This window comes from Podarcis vaucheri, assembly GCF_965113315.1.
Source record: "Podarcis vaucheri genome assembly, chromosome: 6".
Lineage (NCBI taxonomy): Eukaryota > Metazoa > Chordata > Lepidosauria > Squamata > Lacertidae > Podarcis > Podarcis vaucheri.
The window spans coordinates 22,910,331-22,928,342 of NC_138764.1; the positions used below are offsets into that span (position 1 = coordinate 22,910,331).

General features: G+C 40.5%; 1 protein-coding gene across 8 annotated transcripts in view; it reads right to left on the reverse strand.

Moving 5' to 3' along the window:
- Positions 1-1,002: 1,002 nt before the first annotated feature.
- The window catches only part of KCNT2 (potassium sodium-activated channel subfamily T member 2), a 244,870-nt gene continuing 227,860 nt past the window's right edge, over positions 1,003-18,012 (reverse strand). For 5 of the 8 annotated variants that reach the window (XM_082225442.1, XM_082225437.1, XM_082225438.1 and 2 more), the window contains 7 exons: positions 13,946-14,047; positions 12,616-12,699; positions 11,884-12,012; positions 8,314-8,334; positions 5,852-6,152; positions 3,996-4,080; positions 1,003-3,529 (listed from right to left, as the gene is read on the reverse strand). In XM_082225442.1, coding sequence (XP_082081568.1) covers positions 3,418-3,529; positions 3,996-4,080; positions 5,852-6,152; positions 8,314-8,334; positions 11,884-12,012; positions 12,616-12,699; positions 13,946-14,047 — 834 coding nt within the window. In that variant the 3' untranslated portion in view covers positions 1,003-3,417. The remainder of the gene's footprint in view (positions 3,530-3,995; positions 4,081-5,851; positions 6,153-8,313; positions 8,335-11,883; positions 12,013-12,615; positions 12,700-13,945; positions 14,048-18,012) is intronic. The other 3 variants (XM_082225441.1, XM_082225439.1, XM_082225436.1) reach the window with 1 other exon arrangement.

An 18,012-nucleotide genomic window follows, 5' to 3' on the forward strand; every position in this document is an offset into this window, starting at 1 on the left:
TTACCAGCATTTTGACATGGGCTTATGGGAACTAGTTCTATATCCTTTGTCTCCTGGCTGAAGTGTTAGAAACTGGATGGATAAGTGAAGTTGCAAAATTTCCCTGGAAAATGTTGGGATCACCAAATTTCTAACACTTTAACCAGGAGACAAAGGATACATAATTAGTTCCTATGAGTCCATGTTGGCTTCAGAGTCACAATGACAACCAGCAGCTGCCCCCTTACAAAAAAAGGCATGGCACTATTATTCCCCATCCCCCCATCCACATGCAAAAACAAGCATGAACCCCTTCATCTCACATTGTCTGTCTTACACTTACACATATTCTACCCATCGTCTCTTCTCTTCCCAATTCCCTCTTTGACTGTCATTGTTTCCCCATCTGAACCAATAGGAGCGTCACCCCCGCAAGCTTAATTACCAGACAAGTGGAGGTGATTTTTCAAGGCTCACAACATGTAAGGTGCAGAAGGTTAACCTTTTCTTCCTCATTTGCCATCCCCTCCCCACATGGTAATTAGGAAAAAGGTTTCATTCACATGAATTGGATCTTTTAAAAACAGCAATAACAATATCTAATTGCCACATGAGGGCCTCTGATTTTTCTATGAGTTGTTGTCAGCCTGTACAAATCACACACCCAAGAAGCAAGTAGGAGGGGAAATATTCTGAGCAGCATTCGGTTAACTAGCTCAATCAGTGGAAGGTGAAAGCCCTGTACAAGAACTTCCACTTGTACAACAGGTCTTCCACCACCCCCTTCTTCTTTTCCCATACCCTATGAAATTTGCTCAGGGTGTCAGGAGAAGATGGAGAGGGTATTGTTCCATCTGGCAAACTGGAGTTTTAGCACGGATGGAACAATTGGAAAAACATGACACAGACCTCCGCCCTGCAACATGCTGTATCTATACACATGGAAATGGGCACTAGAGCTTCAGATAGCATAGCTACGCAGGGGGAAGTTGTGAGAAAAGTTGCTACCACTGTGACACTGCATAAGAAAATGGCTTTTATTAATTCACAAAGTTGACACATGGAAGAAAGAGAAATAAAGAAACTGTTAGTGCATATGGCTGGGACAATAGCTGGTTCCCTACAACAAATATTACAACCATTTAAAATGCTGTCGTATGCAGTAGGCTACCATCACATGCACAGATAGTTTTGTTGAGCAGTTTTGGCGTCATTTGATTTGTATACATAAACTTATAACAGCTCTTTCAAACAATATAGAAAACATGACCTATACATGTAACACTAATAAGGACTTCAAACAACAGGCGACGTTGTCCCTAACCTACTCCATTTCTCATGTCCCAACAGTTCTTTGTGTAGTAATATGTATGTACTCCTGTTATTTTAGTAAAAAATATATAAACATCCCTACTTATACTTAGGGATGGGGAAGAAATTCGTTTCAGCTTGCATTTAAGGACGAACCTGCCTAATTTGCATTTTCTGAAACAGTATACAAGCCGACACACAGTCATCCTTTGAATTCATACCTCCCCGAATTTTGCTACGCAGTTTCTCCATCCAAGTAATGTGTACAAAAATGCATATACTAGAGTATGCCTAAAAATGCATATATTAGTGAAAATAACATACAAAATGCAGTTTATCTGGGGAAATTGCTTTGCAAAAATGTATATAGCAGGCAAAGTTGCATACAAACCTGTGTATATTAGGAGAAATTTGCATCAAAACGCTGATGAATTTTCATGGTGGCTCTTTTAAAATAATAAATAATCACAAACGTGGAGAACTAAATTTAAGACTGAAAAAAATATGAGAATCTGACACAACCTCACAATTCTCATGTTGCTTCAACATGTGCATCTGAAGCTGTCCAAACCAAAAGACATTAACTGGCGTGACACAGAAGCAGCTCCCCTACAGTAGCAATAATGAATGAATCAGGCCATGGGTGTGGATAAATCTCAATCAAGAACAACATCAAAGTTAACCAACTGGTTTTTGGCCTGCCTTAGATGGGATTAGGGCTGAATGAATTATTAGATTAACTACGCTGCAGAGCACGACTCCAGCAAAATTATAGTCTAACTACTAGCTTAGACTAGGGGCAGGCAAAACTAAAAACCCACCCACCCCAAAAATCTGTAGGTCTCTTCTGGCTTTCAAAGCTCCTTCTCCAGTGAAAAAACTGTTCTCTCGTTTTCTTACAGAATGACACTCTTGTGGACAAATCCTTCTCCATACAGTAGCAGCATGGTGTTAAGTTGTCTGGCAGAAACGTTTTCGTAGAAAGCTTACAAGCCTGTGGACCTTGAGCTACCTGTTGTCTGAACATTTCATAGGCTATCGTACCTTCCATACATCTTGCTTTTTCAAACAATGCACAAGATCCTGTCCTTAATTGGTGACCAAGGAACTGAGCAAGTCATTAATTTAACTTCAGCAGTGCTATAGTAGCAGGTACCCCCAAGCATTCTGCACTTCCCTCTTCGTGACAGGCGCTTCACAAAAAACACTCCCCCCAAATCCAGTGTACAAAATAGCTTAGTTTTCTGCCTGAGTCCGATAAAATCTTCTGAACGTCTATGTCTCTGTACACTGACAGCAAGCAGGACTGTGGTTACCAGGTTGCTGGGTTCCAAACTCAGGGAACAATGCGGAGCTATTTGCCCACCACTCTCCTTTAGACTGTGAGTCTCTAGTACAGAGATTGATTGCTGCATTTTTATTTGTGATGCTACATTTGCCCTGAGTCTTTAAATGCTGAGGGCCACAAATCTAAACAAACAATGTTTTCAATTAGCCAGGAATTTAAATTGGTTGAAAAAGGCTATAGGAGAGATATGAAATGCGACGAACTTAAAGACAGCGGAAATGCATACTGGGTTATTGTCACCAAGCAGCGAATTTTCAGAACATTCACTTTGAATTCCAGGTTTAAGATGTTAGGACTTGCCTGAAACTTCCTTTGATTTTTAATTTAACTGCAACAACCAGAAGTTTATGGTTGTGGGACAGAGAAATAATAACGAATGCTGTACACAGCATGGTTAAGAACTGAGCCACTTCCCCACAGCGGCTGATGAAAACCAGGATAAGAAAAGAATATATTAATTTCTAATATCTCTTTGAAAAAATAATCCATTTAGATTCCCCATTAAAATCCTCCTTTCACTGAACAACACTCTGGGCACACTTGTTTGATTTTGGTCTCTCTTTGTTATTTTTATCTCCAAGACAGATTAGTTTTTTTGAAACCGGACCCAGCTTTTCCTAATCGTTCCTGTGGTTACAGTAAAGTAGTTGCCCGGTGTGTATTAGCTGACCATTATGCCTAAAGGCTTGGATATAATAAATCCATCTTCTTATTTTCACTAAATTTCAAAACAGCTATTTGTATAAAAACGTCTTTTCATCAATGATCTGTGTGAAGCGTCAAAGCTGTGTTTCTTCCCTGGTGTCCTGTGCAACGGCGTTGCAGAAGCTGTTTTTCCGGCTGGATGAAGTGTTTGGAACATATGACAATGGATCTGGGCGGATCAAATATCTACAAAAATATAGACATACAATTGTCATTAGATTTAACAAGAAAACTCCCAACTGAATTCACAATGATTCCCTATCATAGCTAGTAACAGCACAACTGATATCAATGTATCATGCATACCTTCCACAATTTATTTCAACAAACCAAGATGGCTTGTTGAGCAAGAATTGCTTCCTCCCTTCACTCCAATTTGGCTTCATGACAATTCCATGAGTAAATAGACAAGATAAATGACATGCAGCGCTGGGTGCTATTGCTTGAAATATCAGGATTATGCAAACTGGAAGCAGTTGTGATAAGTGTGTGGACGCTGAAATATTTCACTCTGCTTAATCCTCCAATTTCAAGCTGAGGATGTTAAAAAAATGAGAATTCCCAGCTAAGCTTTAGAAATAAATGTTCTCTGCTGCATGAAAGTGCAAATTAGAAGCTCGGTGAATTCTTATGTTTTATGTCCTCAACTTACACAACATCGTTCAGTTCAAGTCGTGTGTCTGGAGAAGGATTAATCAGAATATAAGAAAGAGTGTTTTGATGATCATTCATTTCATCTATAGGAGAAAGAGAGGGAGGGAGAGAGAATAATAAAGGATGCATGGTTTGTACTTCAAATGACTCAGACATGAAGGTCATACTTAGACCTATGATGGGTCAAAGCAGACATACCAAAACTGCCACTTTATTTTATTGAAAAGATAAGGAATAAATGAGGTGGTAGGGGAAGCAGAAAGTGAAAGTGAAATACAGTGGTACCTCGGGTTACAGACGCTTCAGGTTACAGACTCCACTGACCCAAAAATAGTACCTCGGGTTAAGAACTTTGCTTCAGGATGAGAACAGAAATCGTGTTCTGGTGGTGCGGCGGCAACGGTATGGCGGCGCCGCAGCAGCAGCAGCAGTGGGAGGCCCCATTAGCTAAAGTGGTACCTCAGGTTAAGAACAGTTTCTGGTTAAGAACGGACCTCTAGAACGAATTAAGTTCTTAACCTAAGGTAAAGGGACCCCTGACCATTAGGTCCAGTCGTGGCCGACTCTGGGGTTGCGGCACTCATCTCGCTTTATTGGCAGAGGGCGCCAGCATACAGCTTCCGGGCCATGTGGCCAGCATGACTAAGCCGCTTCTGGTGAACCAGAGCAGCGCACGGAAACGCCGTTTACCTTTCCGCTGGAGCAGTAGCTATTTATCTACTTGCACTTTGATGTGTTTTCGAACTGCTAGGTTGGCAGGAGCAGGGACCAAGCAACGGGAGCTCACCCCGTCACGGGGATTCGAACCGCCGACCTTCTGATCAGCAAGTCCTAGGCTCTGTGGTTTAACCCACAGCGCCACACGCATCCCTAACCTGAGGTACTACTGTATAAAATATTTGATCATCAATGAAAGTATGTCCCACGTTGTGTTGCACGGAGGAACAAAAGGTACGGTAAGTCCTGGTCTGAAATGGTTGAATATTACTCTATTATACTATTTATGAAAGCATGATAGCTTCTGAAAGTCAGTAGAATACGAGACTCTTAATCTCAGGGTTTGAGCCCTACATTGGGCAAAATATTTCGGCATTCCAGGGGATTCAACTAGACCAGCGGTTCCCAATTAGCTAAGTACTGTAGGCCTCCTGTTTTTCAAAAGTCAGGCCATGGACCCCCTACTTTTTATTTTTTTCTATCTCTGTGGTAGATTTTGTTATATTAATAGTGCCACAGACCACATGGGGGGGGGTCTGCAAACCACCAATTTGGAACCTCTGGACTAGATTACTTTCGTGGTCCCTTCCAGCTCTTATAATTACATGAACTGAAAAAGCTATATTTAACCAATTATCATTGATCCTTTTATAAGCATTTTAGTAAAAAAAAATAAATTGTTTGTATGTTTGTTTTTAAAAAGAAAAATGATGACCCTGTACAGAAACCTAGCAATGATTTGAAAGTGGCTACCAAATTCGAAATATTCGCCAGATCTTTATTTTTTTAACAAGAAACATATTTTGCTTGGATTTTCACCGGAATAATTTGGTGTATTCAAAAAACTTGGCCATTTCTTTGCTTATCACTAATTCCAGAAAAATGAAGAAATGAAGTAGCACCTGCCGCAATACACAGTTTTATGGGACCTTATTTCTCTCCACTGAAAGAACTATCCATTTGTACCTATTCCCTGCTTTCTAGAGCTATTTATCTATCAGAGGGTCTGCTCTCTATCCCACAATTTCTAAAGTTCGCTGATGAGCCGTTGGCAAGGGAATGCGACCACTTTCTTTCATCCAATGCATTGATACATAAAATGAAAGTTGCATCTATCTTTAGAGAGGAATGTCCTACCATATCCTGCTGTTGAAAGTCCCAAATGTTTCATTCTGTTTTTCACCAGTTCAGCAAGTTCCTGCCTTTCTGACCTTCTGTAAAGATTCATTCTCTGCTGACTGATTTTCTCTGCAGTTTTCCCCGAGTGCTTTGGCACTTTTCGGCTCAGCCGCCGAGCCCACTGCATACTTTTCCGTCGCAGCAAAGGATGGTCTGACTGATCACTCGATGTTGAGTTACGATGGTTGCTACGGCAGTTAAACGGTTCTTTGTTATCCTTAGTGTCCTCCCATTCTTCCACACTGATGGAAATTTGAGACTAAAAACAACACCAAAACATTCAAGAAATTAAATCCTTTTGAAAATGCTTTTCCCATTTATCATTTTTTAAAAAATTAACTCAGGACAATGCCTCTTCCCTCCCTTTCATTTCCCTGCCTCCAGTTCCACTATTCAGTACAGTCAATGCTTGGCACAGGAAACCCATGATATGAATCATGCAAAAGAAAAGCTATGAATTTCTTTGGGGAAACTCGTTGGACCAAACATTAGACAATTGGAGGAAGAACTTGGTTGGGATGGAATCACTTAAGGCCGTATTGCACAAAATGCATGGTGTTGGTGAAAGAGTATGCAGAAGAAAAATAAAGGGCAGAACATGAAGGTGATAGCTAAATCTCACCAAGGCTATCAGGCCAAATACTTTGACATATTCATTTGATTGGGTTTGCACCTCACTTTTACTTTTGCCTGTTCCAACAACACATCTGCATTCAGCATAGAAGTGCAATAGGTTCACAGCAACCAGAGTCTGAGAAATGGCAATGGAAACAATGGAACAAGCTAGAAGTTTGTTCATCAGAGGGAGACTATTCAGATCCCTGAACCTGTTGCAGAACCAGATTCAGTTTTACGTTGGGCCCCTGAAGGTCCACAGCCAAATGGCACAGCCCAACTGCCCTGGCTCTAAGCCTTTGCTGCATCAGGAGATCAAAGAAGCTGGTGAGCACAGGCTCCTTAGGCTCATGTATCTACTATTCCATGTGAGGGTCAGAATGAGTAAGCACTGGGCAAAACAGAGTGGAAGCTACAATAGTACATGAACATAGGCCAGTTCGGCACAATTTCCACATTCACAATGATATATTAATATAATGACAGGCATGGCATTTTGTTATCACTGATCGGGTGTGTGTTCATAATAGGAGAACCTATATAATACAAGAGCAATAAGGTTTCAATGAATTCCTATGCTTTTCGTTTTCCCATAGGTGATGATATATGGGACAGAGTTCCCTGGTCACATTCAGAGTGTGATATAATTCTGAGGACTGGCTTATATTATAAATGAAACGAATGCACACAACATTCATAATTCTATAAAACCACTAGATAGAATGTCTCATTTTGGAATGCTCTGTGGTCTGTATTATACACAATCAGGACTATATGCAATTACTAGATTGCAGTATTAACACATCCCCTTAAATCGGTTTATTAAATTTGTATATCACTTTCCACTAAAAAGTCCCAAAGCGATTTCCCCGCAAGTAAAGAATACAAAAGAATACAGCAATTTAACATGGTGGCCTAGGGACTGTCCAAATGCCCAGAAAAACAAAACAACTTTGCCCGGTGCTGAAATGATTACAAAGTTGGTGCCTGGCAGGCCACTCTGGGGAGAGCATTCCATAAACAAGGAATGGAGGCTACTACAGAAAAGGTCTGTTCTCTCATTATCACCCTCTGAACCTACATCTGAGGTAGCTCACAGAAACGGGACTCAGATGACATTATCCAGATCTGAAAAGTTTCATATGGGGAAAGTGATCCCTTAGTTTTTGTGGTTCCAAGCAATTCTTAAAAATAATAAATAAAATTTATATACTGCTCTATAACTGCAGGTCTCAGGGCGGTTCACAGATTTTAAAGGTCAAAAACAACACTTTAAGTTGGACCCTTAAACAATTTGTATTATCTTTGGCTAGAAATTGTTTAATTTACCTATACAAAAAGTACTATTGATTCACTGTGATTTCTGATTTTCATCTAACAGCTCACTATTTTCTTTCTTTAGCTCAAGGCTGGCATGCACCCATGGCCAACTCTCTGGGGGCCACCAGAAAGGGAGTGGCTGTTCCACACTCTCACATCACAGACACACTCTCACACACATGACACATGCTTGCACACATACATAAACAGGGCCTCCACCTTCTCAGCTGACCTATATATACCAGGTGAAGAGGAGGTGTTATTGAACCCTCTCCTCTCATCAGATAATTTATCTGATAACTTGGAAGGAGATGCCACAATAGGGCACTGGGCTTCAGACACAACAGTACTGTGTCTAATATATTTCTGTCACTGCTGACAAAATTGGTGGGGTCTTGGATGGGGAGATTAGCCCCCCCCCCAGGGTAAGCTGTTCCTGGCCTAGGCCAAGACTGGGCATATGGAAACATTTGACAAATACTTACTTGTGAAGCCATTTCTCGAGACTGATACAAAGTGAGGGGGGTCAGGCGAAGGGGAAAGAAAACAGAACACCATTCAAACAAGTGTCCAAACAATGAATACAGACAGACAATTTGTAGTGATCACAATATTGGGATTGTACAAATAAATGCATGGCTAGCTGTGTGTGTAGTGTAAAATATTCTTGCAATTTCAATTTGCAATCGTTTGAACAAATGAATGTGGGACTCACATAAGGAATTGTTTCCTAAGTTGCCCTTGACCATCCTATTTGGTAAGGTAAGTTATAGATATATAAAAACATTCTATTCACTCCATGTAACTCAAGTACATATATAATGTAGAAACCCTCCCCGCAAAAAAGTCAATGGACATCATTATATGAAGTCCTAAAGCCAGATTTGTGGATCTCAAACAAAGACTTTAGTTATATTGAGTGAATAAAATATTTATTAGAAATTGGTCAATTAATGGTTAGTCTTCAACCATTACAGAGCTGAGACTCACCTTTAATCCTAACCTGCAAAATAGAAACCACATTTGATTACTATTATTTTTACAGTATCTCTCTCCAGGTGCTATTTTCCCATCTAACTTTCTCTTTGTCATTTTCCCTTGTTATCTGACTATCCTGTTAAAGAAAAGCAGCAAACAAACTAGTTTGGTGTCACCAGTACACATTTGGCCAGAACAAGTCAGGGATGTACAAAGCCACCCTTGCTCACTCCCAAAATCAATTGAGCTTTTCAAGCATTTCTGTCAAAAGTTCAGTATTAACACCTGATAAGCCCAAGTGATGGGCCACTCCTTGCTTTCCTACCGGCTCCCTCCATCTGTCTGAGGATGGGCTCAGATCGACACCAGATGTCCTGCAAGGGGTCTCCTTTGCTGCAAAATGTACACATGGTTCCATTTTAAGCCAAGTGACTTTGGACCAAGTCCCAGAAATGTAATGACATCAGGGAAGCCATGACAGAAAATTGGATTTCATTTTGAGTCAGGCCCAGATTGAAAGAGGTGCAGCTAGCTCAAAATGGGACCAGCTTTTTTTGTGGCAAAATTTTCCAGAACAAGTCTCACACCACCCCTAGCCCAAGCAACAAAATATTTAATCCCTATTATTTTGTGTTAGATAATGTTTATGCAATGTTCCTGTTTTATAACTTGATTAGTGACTTCTCAAGGCACAGAAAGTTCTCGCTCTTTAAAATAAAAACAAAATAAAAAAACCCTACATATCCTCAACTTTCATTTTGTGTTCCACAAATTCGCATTATGAAAAATTGTGGATTCTAAGTAACGATGGGCCTAATGGCCATCATAACTGAATGTGAATATAACTAAGAATGTAATAAATGGCAGAGTTGCATGTTATGCTGTTGGAAATACATTCATGCCAATTGCATACCAGAAAATTTGTGCAAATTTATTTTACTGTAAATTATAACAAAAACAGAGGTGTACTGCAGGACTACTTAATTTTTTAAACAAAAATGGACTTAAGTGAATAGACCTATGCTTTACAAGCTGTTTCTCATGCTTTAGAAGTGTAGAATTACTTAACATTTTCACAAGGTTTTGAGAAAACAGATTCCTCAATTAAGTTCCATGGTAAAGGTAAAGGGACCCCTGACCATTAGGTCCAGTCGTGGCCAACTCTGGGGTTGCAGCGCTCATCTCGCTTTATTGGCTGAGGGAGCCGGCGTACAGCTTCCAAGTCATGTGGCCAGCATGACTAAGCCACTTCTGGTGAACCAGAGCAGCACATAGAAATGCCGTTTACCTTCCTGCCGGAGCAGTACCTATTTATCTACTTGCACTTTGACATGCTTTCGAACTGCTAGGTTGGCAGGAGCAGGGACCGAGCAACGGGAGCTCACTCCATCACAGGGATTCGAACCACCAACCTTCTGATCAGCAAGTCCTAGGCTCTGTGGTTTAACCCTCAGCACCACCCACATCTACAAATAAGTGTTTCTGATACATAAGGATAATGTGAGCCTAATCCATGTTTTCACATATTGCACTGTCATATTTTAATACCATAGTATTTTCCAGTCAATACAGCTAATATAAGTTACCAACTAATAAGATAGTGCTCCAGGCAAATAAGATCTAATTCTTCTTACATAGTTCCATTACCTTACCTTCTGTTTGAACCAGGCCAAAATTATTATTCAGCACACAAAACTGAAGCAATGATACTGAGATTTCTTCCAGCTACAAGAGGTCTATGATTACAGGGAACCAGGCAGAGGGCCTTCTCGGTAGTGGTGCCCGCCCTGTGGAACGCCCTCCCATCAGATGTCAAAGTGATAAACAACTACCTGACATTCAGAAGACATCTGAAGGCAGCCCTGTTCAGGGAAGTTTTTAATATGTGACATTTTAGTGTATTTTTCATCTTTGTTGGAAGCCGCCCAGAGTGGCTGGGGAAACCCAGCCAGATGGGCGGGGTACAAATAAATTATTATTATTATTATTATTATTATTATTATTATTATTATTATATATGATTCCAACAAAAATCATAGCCTATGATTTCAACAGAAATTACTAACGCACTCCTCAGGGTTACACAGTTATAAAATAATAAATTCTCATAAGTGTTGATTGCTGAATTTGTTAAAAGCTATAAAGCTGTCGTTGAATTTTCCCTGTAACTAAATTTAAGGCAAAACAGAAGGTTGTAGCTTGGGTAAAGGTACGGTATCTGAGGAATTTCACGTATCCCTAGAATTTCACGTATCCCAGGAGAATTTTACGTATCCCTAGAATGAAACAAAGCTGAAGATCTGCAATCAAGCAAATTGTTTCCAAGTATCAGGGCTGGTTTTCTCTATGTCAGAATTTGCATCCTTCCTTGGCACACACTTTTGCAGGCAAACATAAACATATGTACTGGTCTTTCAGAGATCTTGCCAGAAGCAATTCTCATGATTCTTGTAATGTAGATCTGTCTCTAGGTTTTATTACAATGAACTTTGTACCCCTTGCATTTTGACAGTTCTTTGATTCAGGTTGCAGTGACACATGTGAAAGAGTTTTAAACTTGCGATGGAGAAGTTGAAGAAGCACAACCAATGGCATAACAAATGTGTGGTGTGTCTTTGGATGATGACGCAATGCAGTGGCAATAATAAAATGAAAAATAGCTAGTTTCTCACCTCTAATCTGCTGGGCGGGGTATAAATAATAAATTATTATTATTATTATGTTCTCCCCAAATGATCGCTAGGAACTTAACTACTACAAGACATGTGTGGGATATTGGGCCAACTTTAGTACTAAATTCTCTAAGCACATAGTGGAGAAGGGTCAGGAGCAACAGAAGTTTTGCATGTTTCAAAATGTTTGTAGATGTGTGACTCCCTCTCACATTTTACGTTTATAGATTCAAAACAGCACTGCATAGGGTGCAAATGAAACTAGCATAAAGTGTGAATCAGAGAAGAAAGAAAGGTGAGCAAAACATTGTTAAGTGAAACCACTCTGTCACAGTTCATTGCCAATTACTTGAGTAACGTTTCTGAAACATTCCTGATCAGAACTTGTCTGTAACCCATCCATACCTCAGACGTTGCAAGTTTCTGCGATTCGGTTCTATAGATTCCAATAGGAATATCCCCCGTAGAAGAACAAAGCTTCTGGTAGAGCCTGGCGTACGTTCTGATCCACAAATCATCTTCTGTGATTTTCATCTATACAACAGCAGCAACAAAAAGAGTCTGACTGTTTGGAGACGTTTTATTTACTCAAATGATATATTAACACAATTGTTGCAGCATACAAACGACTTATCCCAGTTGGTCACCATACATATTAGGCTACACTATCTCTGTAGACTCTGTAGATAAATCAATTCAGAACTGTATATAACTTTGCACCATCTGGAGAATATTAATAAAAATAATTGCTGGATCAATTTTTCATGTATGGGATCAGTATCTATAAATCCCTTCGCCTCATAAAGCACTCGAGACTGTATCCGATGAAGTCATCCCGTTAGCAGAAAGGACTTCTACCTGTGCAATGTAGGGGATTGTCCCCACCCCCTGAAATCAATATATGCTTCAGAGAACAGTTTTGGAAGAGCACACAGGGAGAAGGAGAGGAAGTCCAATTTGCTGCTTTGCCATTAAGCAAAAATGAATGCCTTGCACCTATTTTTGTTAATATTGTTTTCTGTACCAAAAGCAATCAGACAGCTACTCTTAGGGAGAAAATGCAATATGAAAAACAAATGAAGAAACAACCAAAGTACCAACAAACTTAATTATATGGGATTAAATAAAAATACTTACAGAACAAAGAAAACCAGATCCTGGTGTAGTATCTAAGCCCAGCAGAAGTCTTGTGATAGATATCATGTAATCTTTAACAAAAGACTGCAAGTTTTAAAAAGAAAACTTATTTAGTATATATCAGAGTACAGTGGTACCTTAGGTTACAAACGCTTCGGGTTACAAACACTTAAGGTTACAGACTCTGCTAACCCAGAAATAGTACCTCGGGTTAAGAACTTTGCTTCAGGATGAGAACAGAAATTGTGCGGTGGCGGCGTGGCAGAGGCGGCGGGAGGCCCCATTAGCTAAAGTGGTACCTCAGGTTAAGAACAGTTTCAGGTTAAGAACGGACCTCCAGAACAAAGTAAGTTCTTAACCAGAGGTACCATTGTAATCAACATTCCTAAACAGAATAGGTAAACACATATATTGCTTTTTTTTTTTTGCAGTGGATATTTACTTTGTGGAGGGAAGACCAGCTTCACAACTAATGATGCACTTATTTTCTGAGAGCTTTATACAACTAATGTGTTTGCAGAAACACATTTTTCTTTGTCCATAGCAACCTTTTGAATTGTTTGCCATGCTCCCTCAAAGAATGGGGACAATAGCAATGCATGCAATCCTAGGCTCCATCACATCTCCAATCCCCCCCCCCCCCCGGATATCAAGGATTTTTAGATAATGGCTAGCACTCAGCATAAACTCTACAAAGTATTGTGTATGATGATCTACTACACAACATACAATTATTAGTATGTGATGGGCTGTATGAGAGCCAGTGTGGTGTAGTGGTTAAGAGCGGTAGTCACGTAATCTGGGTAACCGGGTTCGCGTCTCCGCTCCTCCACATGCAGCTGCTGGGTGACCTTGGGCCAGTCACACTTCTTTGAAGTCTCTCAGCCCCACTCACCTCACAGAGTGTTTGTTGTGGGGGAGGAAGGGAAAGGAGAATGTTAGCCGCTTTGAGACTCCTGAAGGGGAGTGAAAGGCGGGATATCAAATCCAAACTCTTCTTCTTCTTCCTCTTCTATGAATGCAGCCGGGTCTGTAGTGGCGTAATAACTTTTGAGATGGGTAGCTAGCTAGCTGTTCTCAGCTCAACACCAATCCCATCCCAGAAGTACCAGCTTTTCTTCTATGTTTTGCAGCATGCAATAAACTGCTTGTTATTGTTGTCTCTTCGCTTTCTCAGGGTGAACAGCGTGACATTTTGAAATGGCATTAGCATTCTGGCACAATGTCACAGATCCCGATGTTGGGGTAGACCGCTGAGTTATGATGTTAGTATGGGGTTGGGGTGCTAGTATGAATTCAGAAAAGGAATAAATTCTGTCCTTCACGATACCTGATACAGCAGGGTGTCCAACATACTGATACTAAAAACTCTACCAGCAGCAAAGGGCAACCGAAACATGAATGCCAGATTGGAGCCCTTCTCTCGTTCTTTCTGTTCAAATGGGGTGAGAGAAAAAGATGAGAGAGAGGGAGAGAAAAGAATCGGTAAACACTTCCAAACATTAAGTGAATGGCACACTGGGGCTTCCCACAGGAAGCATTCTGCCAAAGTAGACCTCTAATGCTGTTGCGGATTCATTCATTAAAACACTACTTGGAGCAATGCAGTGCCAGCTCTCAAATGGATTTTATTTCCTTCTGACCCTCCATTTTTTGAGAGATTGTCCTTGCATCTGCATACACAGGAGTGCCTACACACACACACACAAACACACACACACACACACACACGTACAGGTTCTGTCATCACTATTATACTACTATACACACTCACTAAACTTTCAAGATGAAAAGCTTAAGTCTCAACGGTTTGAGGACAACTTTTTCTTTTGAGTGTTCCCATCACTTTAGCTCCTCAACTGGCAAGAGCATTTATTCGAGACTCTAATCTCTTCCCATTATACAGATTGGCCAATAAATACCTCCTGTTGTATCACCAAAAAGTTCAATTCTCCTACAAAGAAATGTTAAATTGAAAGGGCAGCACAAAACTATGTCATAATACTGGACATTTGATTCGATTCATATTGAAACATACTGGTTTGAATAGTCACTATACTTTGTGCATACATTTAAACTTCCGCTGAGTTGTCCTGTTTCGTTTTCTTTTCTTTTGCACTTCATGGTGTTTGTCTGTTTTTCTCCACCCCCACAATACACCCATCCATATACACCTGGCAACTAGGCATAACATGTTGTGCAACTGATGACAGATATCCACAAAAGCTTATGCCACAATAAATGTGTTTAAATAAATAAGGTGTTATGGGACTCCAACCTAAAAGACCACCAAATACTTTTCATCATATAAAGAGAACAGCAGTATTGCAGTTAGTTTTGGACTGGAGGAGTTCATTGCAACAGCTGCCATAGCTGGGCACCCTGGGAGTGTTCAGTTTGTCAGGATCGGCCAACAGTTGGAAAATAGGGAGCTGGCAAAGGTTGGTGCACTGGTTAACATGTTGGACTTAGGCTGGAGAGAACTGGGTTTGGAAGCCTTGGATCTTCCATGGAGCCAACTAGGTGACATTGGGTTACCCAACATAAGAATCATATACAAGGTTGGACCAGTCCTCTAACACCTCAAGCTGACAAAACTTGCAGTATTGAGCCATCGCAGAACACCATTGCTCCCGCTGTCCAAGAAATCAACTGAGCCTCCTGAAAGGTAAAGGTAAAGGACCCCTGACAGTTAAGTCCAGTCGCGAATGACTCTAGGGTTGCGGCGTTTATCTAGCTTTACTGGCTGAGGGAGCTGACGTTTGTCCGCAAACAGCTTCCAGATCATGTGGCCAGCATGACTAAGCCGCAAAACCAGAGCAGTGCACAGAAATGCCATTTACCTTCCCGCCGGAGTGGTACCCATTTATCTACTTGCACTTTGATGTGCTTTTGAACTGCTAGGTTGACAGGAGCTGGGACAGAGCAACAAGTGCTCACTCCATCGTGGGGATTCGAACCGCCGACCTTCCAATCAGCAAGCCCAAGGCTCAATGGTTTACACCACAGTGCCACCCGTGTCTCGAACTGAGCCTCCTACTCCACTACAAAGCTGAGAGAAAATGCCATCCACACAACACAGCAGCTGGAGCTCTTATCTCTCTCAACAAATCTCTGCCAAGCTAATGAAGATTAAAGACCATAGCAGCTTAATCATATATGTGGCAATTCCTTCCCCCTGTAGGGCTGTGTACCAATGACATTTCTTATGAGTCTTTGTTGTCAGTCAGTACAAATGCCCATTGTTTTCCTCTTGGTGTGCTGCTCTTATCTCATAATTTGTCCCAACCACCCTGTGAGTTAGATTTGCATGAGAGGAGGCTGAGATAAAGCCATCTTATCTAAGATCACTCCCTGAGGCACTGGCTGAGAGCTGTTGTAAATTCAGCTCTTCCTCATCCAAGATCAACATCCTCTAATCCTCCATTGTGGGAAAGTAAATGTTAATATTTCCCTGTTAGAAGGAATGAACAAAAAACCCATCCAAAAACTCCCACAGTTGTTTTTTTAAAAAACCAGGTTGCCCATAATTACGGAAATGCAAATGTTATCACAGCACTAACATGTCAATTGACTAGCATTCAAGTTTACATCTGCTTTATGAATAATGAAACATGGCTCTGGATGTTAACTCTGGCCTTGTCCACCGAGATTTGTGGCAAACAGATACTTTTTGAATTGCGGCAGTAATCGCTCTCATGCATTTTTAATTGATCATCCAAGTTGCACAGAGATAGAGATACAATTTACTCCTTGGCACTATGAAAGCCACCACAGCAGCTTTAATTATTTGGAACCAGATCGTTCTGTCCTCCTACATATTTCACAGCAGAAGCCTCTGAAAGTGGAAAGACTGCAGGAGATTCAGGTTTGTGTGTGTTCTCTTACAGAAGAGAGCCTAGCTGTAGGACTTCTGAGATCTGTTCAGCTCCAGCTGCAGCTTTGAAGACTCTGTGCCACTGGTTACCAGATAAGGAGTTTCAGTAGAAAATGGCTGTTACCCTCAACGTCTGCTTGTGAACTTCCCTGTGGATCCTACAAATGATGCTGAGTGAGCTTGGGAGATTAGTCTGACCTAGAATGGAAATTTTATGTTCTGCTATAGCAGGGTTCCCCAAAGTTGGGTCTCCAGATGTTCTGGACTACAACTCCCATAATTCATAGCTAGCAGGACCAGGAGGCAGGGATTATGGGATTAAGTCCAAAAACAGCTGGAGACCCAACTTTGGGAGACCCTGCACTACAGGTTGACTTTTCACTGAGATATTTTCTGTGCACTCCAGAATGTCTTCTTCTCTCCCAGCCAGTGCCAAACTGATGACCAATGGGTGGAACAATCCAAGGAATTCACATGGTGAGCTGTAACTGTTAGTGGGGCTACCCTCTGCCAAGGCTCTCCCCCCATTAATGCCCCCCTCTGAGACAGGCCCAAAGGAGTTCCAACATTTGCAGTTGGGAACCATATTTGGCTAGCTTAACTAAAAAAGGCAAGCGTCTCTCCTTGTTTCAACAAATTTGTTGATTACATTTATGTAGAATTTCAAGTTACAAAGGTTGGTGGCTTTTTGACAGTTTGAAGGAAGTCTAAAGTAACCACGTAATAAACAAAGCCAACAATTTTGTATGCAAGTTTGCCTAATATACACATCGTTGCAAAGCATATTTCCTGTAATATTTATATTTTCCCATATGCAGTGCATTTTGGAACATTATTTTCACTAACATATGCATGCATATTCAAACTTTACCTCAGCTGCGTTCATTTTTGTACACATTGCTTGACAGGAGAACTGCATTGCAAAATTCACCAAAGTGTGAATTTTGAAGGATGGTCACGTTTCAGTTTGCATATTGTTTTGGAAAGGATGAATTAGGTAAATGTATTCCACTTCTTGTGTCTCACTCATGTTTTAAACACAAACTTAAATTATGTGCATATTGAAATATGAAATATTTGCATAAGGCTGCTTAAAATATTTGGGTGTGATTCATTTTGATCTTTATGTTACGATTATTTTGCATAAAAGCCTTTTAGAAAACAACTACACAAACAGTGGAATCAACAGACTGGGGATTAAATGCCTCAGGCTAACAATGGACTTTAGCAAACTGGCAACAATGTTTAACTTATTTCTCATCTTCTCTAATTGATGGGAAATGAATTAAGCTTTAATGGTAAAAAATGAAGAATTGAGAAAGGAAGGGGAGGTGAATGTTGGAGCTTATAGGAAGGTTACTGTTTGTTTTTGAAAGGAGAGAGTTGACTTTTACTATTATTTTTAACAGTTGATTTATTCAGTTCTAGGTTGCCATATATTGAAGAGTAAAAAAGGGAACACATTTGTTTTTAACTTCTGCTTTTAACTATGGATCGCTATGATGACTCAGTAATGTTCG